The 9,760-nt window shown below is 40.8% G+C and overlaps 1 protein-coding gene across 1 annotated transcript in view; it reads right to left on the bottom strand.

Annotated features, from left to right (window-relative positions):
- VPS13B (vacuolar protein sorting 13 homolog B) overlaps window positions 1-9,760 on the bottom strand; it is an 869,608-nt gene that overhangs the window by 129,005 nt on the left and 730,843 nt on the right. The window contains exon 36 of the mRNA XM_019545488.1: window positions 2,051-2,253. Coding sequence (XP_019401033.1) covers window positions 2,051-2,253 — 203 coding nt within the window. The remainder of the gene's footprint in view (window positions 1-2,050; window positions 2,254-9,760) is intronic.

Here is a 9,760-nt window from a genome sequence, read left to right as displayed (position 1 = left end):
ACACCTTGCTGGGGTCATTTGACCCCAGTACTCTTTTCTGCCATGGCAGGGGGTCAGACTCGATGATCTGCTCAGGTCCCTTCCAACCCTGGAAACTATGAAACTAGGACGGAGGTCCCTGCAGGCTAATATACCCTACAGAGAAGCCTCTATTTGTACAGAGTCTAGCACAAAGAAATCAATTGCATTTTGGATCCCCATTGGTTTGGATACAAATCAATACTGGAGGCAGGTGAAGTCATATTTGGAGTTGGTTAAACTTTTAGTTGTGAATTTTATTACAGAGATAGCCCCTTTTCACTTTGCCACCATTTAAAACAACCCACACACATTGATGCAAATGTACTTGTAATTCATAAATACTCCGGAAAAGTTTTATGTAAAAAGTTTTGCTGGCACGTTGTTGCCAGCACTGACTGTAGCCACTTCCTGTTTGTAGCCTGTGACATTCCACCTTAGGCCACTGATAGACATTCACTTGAAGGCATGATGGGATCTGATTCACAACCTCAACAATCGTGCCTCCTGCCATGTCACACTTGAATGGCAGGACGTACAACTGTAGGATTAGGTATCAGATCCCAATTGTAGTATATAATCCCAGGCTCCGCCTGCACCAGCAAATTGGGTACCTAACAATCAGCTGATTGTTGGCTGGCTCCAAGCAGTCCCTGAAGCCAGCCAACAATCAGTCAATTATCAGGTCCTGGGGCTGCCCTAAGACAGCCGGGACAATCCTGATTAGCTGATCTCCATCTGGCAGGGACCACTCTCAGGCTTGAATCCGACAACATAGGATGGCCCTGGGGCTGGAATCTCTAGGGTGTGGGGGGGGATGGGTTTCCAATCTTCCCTAGATCCCTGCAACATGTTCAATTTAAGGTGTGCTGGAAACCAGCCACAAAGTTATTATGTATGTTTTGTATAATACCTTTGTAACTGCTTTTCCTGCTTTACTGTACCATTAATCCCCAGAACGCGTGGCTAGTTTACACTTTAAGACACGATTAACTGGATAATCATGTCTTAAGTGTAACGTTTGCCGGCAGCCTCAGTCACACAACAATATTCTTGCTCTTTATCTGACCAATAAACTTTTTGAAAATGGCAAGCAATAATCAAACTCCACTTCAATAACAAAGTTGTGAAACTTCTGGGATTTGACAACACTCAAAAATTGTGAACAACAAATCACAGGTAACAACAGTGAAATAAATTTCCTGCTTTTTAAACGAAAATAATCAAATCACTTTTTTGTATTATTCAATCTCCTCTAATCATAACACTTATATTAAATAATTTCTTTTTAATTCCATGAAGGGGAAAGTCCTAAAACAATCAGTATTTCCTTTCTGTTACATATAAAATGTTCGGTGCTTATAGATCCCACAATACTTTAATCAAAACAGGACACATGCATACTACTACCTTGTTTGAATTACACAGAATCTGTACTTGTCATTTCAGAAACTCCCATGCTTCTTGAACTGTTTTCAAGCTATATACCTACTTAACTGAAGGGGAGAATAGATGCAAAACGAAGTGCTAATTGTAACAAACAATAACTTCTAATTATTGCCCTGAGAAATTTCTGTAAGTTTAAAGAAAAATCTGATTTGCATTTTTTAAAGTTGCCCCAAGCCATTATGCACACGTAGTGCATGAGCGCACGCGCGCACACACATACTTACAGCAGGGTTCTAAATGTTAAGTGTTAGTTACTTCATACAGGACTTTTAAGGGAACAAATACATACATACAAGTTGTATAGCTAAACTACAGTAAAATGACTGAAGCAGTTATCAATAATGCTATATATTCAGTTGTTTTATCAGTAGTTTCATATAAAAGCACACATTTTAAAATGCACAAAACACCCCAAAACAAAGCTTAACAGAAAAACGTCAAGCCTCCCTCCCTTCAAATCTGTGAGCTCTCTCATGATGTAACGCTTTATATGATTTCCAGGCAACTTAGACAGAAAATCAGAATAATTCGAGGCAAACTCAGTTAAATATCAGAACCATAAAAACCCCCGCATCACACAGACCTGTATCAGACCTCCTCTCAAGTCAACATGGAATTTTGGAAAGGTGTGCTCTGGCCCTGGATTGCCACTGTGCTTACACCACTTGGCTTCTACATTGGCCGAACAGCTGAAAGGACCTATCAGAGTTCTGCTCCTTTCCTTGAGGCTGGTTTTAAGAAGAAAATCATCTATATCAAGTACAAAGGATGATCCATGAATTACACCTGAAAAAGAAAATATATAGTATTTAGCATACTGAGATGTCTGTGCTCCCAAGAAAAAGTTTTCCTAGAAACATGTATATTTTTTGATTTTCCCACTATCAGGGCTGGATTGTGAATCCTTACTGTTATGGTAAGCAGCTATTCACACAAGTAGCTCCACTGAGTTCACTGGAAGTACTGGTATGAATAAATGCTCTCGAACTTCAGTGAAAGGTTCACAGTTTGGCTGGAGGCCTTTTGGTTCTTTTTCAACATGCTTCCCAACATTATTGAGTGCACTTTATACTGAGATGTAGTTATGAAGCAGGTATATTTCATGCACATTCCTTACAAAGTACTATTTGCCAAAGCATTATGACTTTTTACATGTGTGAGTATTTTAAGGTTTATGAGTAGAGACATTTTTCATTAACTATACCATTTTTAAAAGAGTATATTAAAAATAAGAACAGCTGCTTCACTTGATTATATTTTAAACTGATAGGAAATAGCCATTCTGATTCGCTCTGCTTTCATTCAGGTTTATTAATAGAAAATAATGCCCTGCCTGAGTCTAAAGTTCTTAACAGGAATAGTTTTATGTTTGATTTTAAATAATTCAAAACAATCATGGCAACTCAAAATATATAACATGTGTTTACTTAAAATATCAATTTAATCCAAACTCTTCACATCATAACCATTTGCAGTTTACATAGTTTATAAAACATTAAAAAAGCAATAGCAGATTCAATTTATGATAGAACCTATATATTGTCACTAAAGATAAACATTTAAGAAGGAAAAGGTCGCTAAAAATTGTAAGTTCTTTGCTGCAAATCAGAATTATTTAAATAAACTGCATCTAAAATTTCTTTACCTTTTTGAAAATGTAGATGCAAAGTATGATGCTGGATTAATTTTTCCCCTTTTGCTGCTCATATTTGGAATTGTCATTGTGAATAATGAATGCCACTGTACTTAGTCTGTAATGCCCATGGCTTATTTTTCTAATGAAATTTGATACTTGCAGAAGATGAAAGATTAAGAACACCTAAAGCCTATGGTATGCAGATTTTTGCTACTTTATATTTGAAAACTTTGCTAAACGAAATAGCCCACTACAACTGAAATCTATCCTGTCTATACACCTATATTAAATATGGGTGGAGGGACTGAACTTCAATTTCAGAAACTGGGAAAATGTGTCCGCATCCTACAAATGTTCTGATAGTAACCATGATGTCAAAATTAATTGTAAAACGTACTGATCTTTGATTTTTTTTTTTTTTTTTTTTTTTTAGGAACATGACTTATGTTATGCAAGAAGATATAGAATGGCCAATTTTTCCCCCCAGATGCGTGTGCACAGTCCCCACTGATTATAATAAGAACAGCATGGAAAATCCAGTCCCCATTTCCACAGCTCCAGTCAGGGAGAGGGTAGACACACAACATACATGCGTTCTCTAAGCATACTGGAATACAGCTCTTCAGAATTCCATGTAGAGCGAGTGACATGTGAAGGTAGAAGGAGGTTAGAAGGATGCTTCATATGTGGGAAGTACCTTGGAACCATACAATGTTACTTCAGCTTTTGGGTTGACATCATGTCCACAAAGTTATTCTACAGTTTAATGTGGCTGATTATGTACAGTCCTGGGATGGAATCCTGGCTCCATGGCAGTCAACTGGAGTGTTGCCTTTGTTGTAAAAGGGCCTGGATTTCAACTTTAACTATGGATTTTTCAGGCATGATGCTGGACCTGGAGATTTGGCTCTAAGTGAGAGAACCCAAAGCCAAACTTTGACTCACGGGGTAGGGGGGGAGTAGTTTCTTTCAAGATCAATAAAATACAAAATAATTAACAAGAGAATAACATCAAGAAGCCTGTATGCACATCAATAAAAACGTAATCCTTTTTATGATGTTGATCTAGTAGAGCTGTGCGCTAAATGAAACGTGCAGGAATCACCACAAATATCTTAACCAAAGAAAAAGAAGAGGATTGTGTGCATTTATTTTACAGCTTAATTATTTTCAGGAGCACAATAATATTAATAATTAATTAATAATTAATCATTTCATTTTTTTGCATTTCTGTGTGAAAACTAGTTCTAAAAGAAATCTGTTTTGGTTTATATTATTTCACAGTTTGTCATATTCCACAATTTGCAAGTATTCTTTTAAATGTGAATTAAGTGTAGGGTTACATTCTGATAGGGCCAAAAAACAAAGCAGCAAAGGATTTTGCATACATAAATGACTGTAAATCCTTTTTACTCCACTGGTCATCCTGAATTACTAATCAACAGATGTTGTTGTTGAGAGGCCATGGCTAGAGACAGACATTATACATAAACTGGTTTAAGTGATCAGCAGCTGGTTTAAACCTGTAAAGAACACACATTCAGCGCAGATAAACCAGTTTCAAAAGGTCCGAAACTGGTTTGAGATAAACCTGCTTGAATGTAGCATCAAACTTAACTGAGTGAGCTCAAATTGGTTTATGCAATGTCTGTCCCAGACCCCTTCCTGGTTTAACTTAAACCAGACTCCCCCAGCATCCCGGCATGCTCTCTGGGGTGGGCTCTCTGCTGTGGCCCAGCAGGGCTGGCCCCGCCCCTCAGCTCCCCAGATGAGCAGGGACAAGTAGGGACAGGCAGAGATGGGGGTCTGGCCAGAGAGGAGTTTAATCCCCTCCTCCCTGTCCCATTGGCCAGGACCCAAGCTGGGTCTGCAAGGCGTCGCCCCCATCACTGCTGCAGCAGGGGGCTGGCATGACCCCTAAGGCAGAGGGGGCAGGAAGCAGGGTTATTCCCCCCTCTACCACTACTTCCCTCAGGGGATTGCAGTCCGGTCAGCCCACCCTGATTGCCCACTCCCTGCTTGAGGCAAGCAATGGAATAAGACCACTCCATTAGATGCCAGAGAGAGAGGAAATAACCTTCGTCCCTGCCCCCTGCCTAAGTGGCCCTGCTGGCCAGCATCTGGCCATGCCCCTGCCTGGCTGCTGCAGCAGCAATGGGGCAAGGCCCTTGATGGGGGCAGCAGCCTGTCATAGTGTCTGGGAACACAAATCCCTTCCCAACAGGGGGGCCCTACTGTAAGGCAGGCAGAGCTGCGTTGGACTGCACGTAACAGGACCAGGGCCCAGAGGGGGCCAGAGCCCCTTGCAGCACTGCCGCTGCTGCCACAGTCCACAGCAGCGGGGGCCCCCACCAAGAAGGGGCTCACATTTGGGGAAAACATGACAGCAGCTGCTGCCTCCATCACAGTCACTTCCCCCTTGCAGTTCCAATGGTTGGGTGGAGGCAGGGATGGCGCCAGATGCCGGCCAGCAGGGCTTCTAGGCAGGGAGTGGGGTTATTCCCACCCTCTGGTCCTGGGTCACCACAGTGGGGTCTGCCTGCCCTAGCTGCTGCTGCTGCTGCTCCTCACTCTGTACCTGGGGCAAGCACCCTCCGTTGGATGCTGGGGGCAGGGGTGAAGCTAGATGCTGGCCATCAGAGCCCCTAAGGCGGGAGGCAGGGACAGGGGTTATTCCTCCTCCCACTGGCATCCAGTGAAGGGGGCTTACATTGCTGCTTGCCCCAAGCAGGGAGCAAGTGGCAGCAGCAGCAGTTGGGGCAGGCAGACCCAGCTGCAGTCTCCCAAGGGCAGTAGGGGTGTAACTCCCCTCCCTGCCCCCTCTGCCTCAAGGGCCATCCTGGCCTGCCACTGCAGGAACGAGGTAGAAATTGCCCAGCAGACCCTTGGGTCCCTGCTGGTGGGACAGGGAGGGGGGGAATTAAACCCCTCTGTGGCCAGTTCAGCCAAAGCTACTGCCCCAGCTGGCCATGCCTCCCCAGCACAGCTTCCCTACGGCTGAGGGCATGATCTAGCACTCCCCCACTCCTGGCCTGAGCTACTGCAAGCATATGACTGCCTTTCCTCAGTCCACAAGGAATGTCTGAGCTTTTACAAATCGGTTCAACCTAGGCAGGTTAGACTACACTGCAAAGATGGAATCAATTCAGGCTCCGGCTTTTTGAATATCTGTCCAAGGGGCACAGCATGTATTATTCTCTGGATGGAACTGCCACCACAAAACTTTGATGGATAATAGGGTCAGCCAATAAAAGATGAGGTAAGCCTGTTTTGCCTTAACCTCTAAAAACAAATTCAGAAAGTGCTAAACAAAAAGATTACCTTATGGTTTAAAAATAACACTAAGCACACAGTATATAATCCAATGTTTATTGGTCCAGACCCACTGGTGTACTCTGACACTTCGGGTTTTCCATGAAATTGGGTCTATGGCTGCTTCTGTTATTGTGAAATTTGGCAGTGATTTTGGCTTACTGATTTAAAAAATAACCACAGGTAAGCTATAATAAAGTAACCTCATCTTTTAGTCACTCCAGCGAGTTTTGCAGCTGATATAGTATGTGAGCTCACATGATGTTAGTACATTAATTTGATGTGATTGTACCATACACAAGATTTATGTACAAGGGTCTGAATTAAGATGAACCTTGACCTTCAGGTTTGCAAATTAAAACTGTTCTAACAGGTAAACTGTAATCTGAGACATATGAAATATTTAAACTTTTTGGGGTTTTTTGGAAAAAAAATATGGAGAAGGCTTATTTTATGAGATTCAGTGTGATAATAAATGCACGATAATAAATAGATAGTTGGACCTCTCTTTCCAGGTCAGAAACAGGGATCCAACAGCAAAAGAAAGAAAAAGAAATGCTACTAAATTTCAAACAACATAATTTATGAAGTGCAGAACAACTGCCTGGATCAAATCCTGCAAATACTAGAGATTCTTAAGGACCTGGGCCAGAGCATTATTTATTCATTAGGAACCAGAATTTCTCTCTTTATAGGCAGGACATTATACCCTCCACCTCAGCAGTTATAACTGCCCTCACTGGGACAAAATTAATCTTAGTATAGAAATCAACATGCCCTTAATGAACAAATGCAAAGAATATTTAGATAAACTTGCACAAAGAGCAGTGTTAAGGGAGAAAGGAGAAGTGTTTAAAGAAAACAGATAAAGACCGACAGGTAGGTACAAACTATAAAAAGCAACAATGAGTAAAGAGATGTATGGGCTTTGGGGAAGTTGCTTTCAATGGAGTATCACTCCAGTAGAAATCCTAGTAGGTTGACATTGGGGAAGAAGTATACTTGCATCCTAAGGGAAGGGAGTGAAGAAATATCATTACAACATATCAGCATGAACCAAGGACCTTTTTTTTTAGGCTTTCTGAATGCTGTACTGAAATACAGAGCATAAGATGAGCTTGTGAAATTACTCTTCTATTACTGAATATGTCATCTTGAAAAGTTAAACATCTGATTCTTTTTTGTTCCTCACCCCCACAGTATTTTCTCCAGCTCTTTCGTGAATCTCTCAAACATCTATTGTAGAATTTCTGACTTCAGTTTAAACGGATTAAATCATGTTAACTATTTAAAGCGAACTTCATATGGCAGCCTACAGAAGTGATAGATCTTCATAAACAATTGTTGTGATAGGCAGAAGTTGACTTGCTCTGTTTGGGTTACTGCTTGTGAATACCAACTTATTTTTTAGTGAGTACAAAAAATTAGTTTCAGGAATAAATAGTTTCATGACTTTTAAAATACTCCTTCAGAAGACTAATACATGTGAATCACATGCTTTGGACATTGTTTACAAAATGCTGCCAACCCTCCATTGTCAGGCTCTGCTCAGACCCACATTAGTACTCCAACATGCTGCAATGCTGACCAAACAAAATGCAATTTAAATTAGGCTTCTGTATGTCATTAGAAATATTATGGTATGAAGACATGTGCTAGAAAGGCATATCCAGGTATTTTTATACAGCTGGAAATAATCTATGACTACTTGAGAAACTGCAACCACGTGTTAGATACTATCCAGAAATTGATTTGCATAGTAGTTAAATATGAAGACTTTTACAAAAGAATACTGAGTGCAAGATAACTTCCTATTAGAGAGTCAGCTTTTGATGTTCAATCATATCATCTTTAAATTATTAATGCTCCTGACTTGATTTATGTTAATATTGATAGTATAGAGGCACTTGAAGGGGTAAGTATACGGAGGCAAAAAAGCTGAAAACTTAAGAATATGAGAAACAGTTAAAGGACTCTACAGCGGTCTGGCTGTTTGTGTGTGTACATGCATATGCACGTATGAGTAAGGAGGCTGAGAGAAAGGCAAATCATTCCATCGTGTTTGTAGTTATTACAATAGGGGTAAAAAGACAGAGAAGAATTCTAACACAGGCAATAGAAACAAAGGGTGTGAACAAGTGTTCCCAGGTTAAGTTGCCTAAACAGGCATACCTTGGAGATATTGCGGGTTCGGTTCCAGACCACAACAATAAAGTGAATATCGCAATAAAGCGAGTCACACGAATTTTTTGGTTTCCCAGTGCATATAAAAGTTATGTTTACACTATACTGTAGTCTATTAAGTGTGCAATAGCATTATGTCTAAAAAAAAATGTACATACTTTAATTAAAAAATACTTTATTGCTAAAAAATGCTAACCATCATGGAAAAATGGCGCCGATAGACTTGCTCGACACAGGGTTGCCACAAACCTTCAATTTGTAAAAAACACAATATCTGCGAAGCGCAATAAAGAGAAGCGCAATAAAACGAGGTATGCCTGTACCTGAGTTGGGATCACTGCTTGCCAGAAGGAGGCATAAGTCTGTCTGAGGCAAGCAAGGTGGTGGAGGGAGGGAGGGGTGTGCTAGTCAGAGGGATAAAAAAAAAGGCTGGTAAGTTTTGTTTTGTTTTGTTTTTTTGGGGGGGGGCTACTGTTAAAAACAGCACAGCTCTGGGGCTGTCAAGTGTGGCTGGGCTTTTCCCACTCTTGGGTCCCTGCTGGGGAAACATGCAGTTGTTTGTTAGGTCACGTTGACCTATACCAATCTAAAGTTAGCTCTCATCTGATGAGAGCTTGTACACCCAGCCATTCAGACTATCCTAAGCTCAGTTAGGGTGATCAAAATGTAATGCTTATGTGCACTCAAAGTAAGTGAATGAGTAAAGCAGCCTCCCTTTTTAGTATTGATTTCTTTCTCTATATGAATACAATAAAATTATACACAATGTGTTGGATGGGCACTGTTCTTTTATTTTCACTGGTTCAGAAATAAAGTTAGGGCAGGAACTCAAACAAAAGACACAGATTTTTGTTTTCAAAAGCATTTTAAAATATCAATACTTGGCAATAGGTTCTCCAAGCACTTAAATAAGTTGAAAGGCTGCTGTATCTTTTCCCGCTTATCACTACAACTTATATCTTTCTGAATGTCTTTAGTGTCCCAGGAAATAGGTAAAAAAACTGGTATTTGATTGCCTGCACTGTTACTCTGATAGGCTAGGGACACAAATTACACATAAGCCAGTATTGGGCTCCACAATCCAAAAAGGATGTGGAGAAGCTTGAGAGAGTCCAGAGGAGAGCCACGTGCATGATCAGAGGTCAGGAAAACAGATCTTAC

Source organism: Crocodylus porosus, unplaced genomic scaffold (genome assembly GCF_001723895.1).
Source record: "Crocodylus porosus isolate Cpor-Errol unplaced genomic scaffold, CroPor_comp1, whole genome shotgun sequence".
NCBI classification, from domain to species: domain Eukaryota; kingdom Metazoa; phylum Chordata; order Crocodylia; family Crocodylidae; genus Crocodylus; species Crocodylus porosus.
Note: the sequence above shows the minus strand (reverse complement) of the source record. Positions and strands in the feature narration are given on the sequence as shown.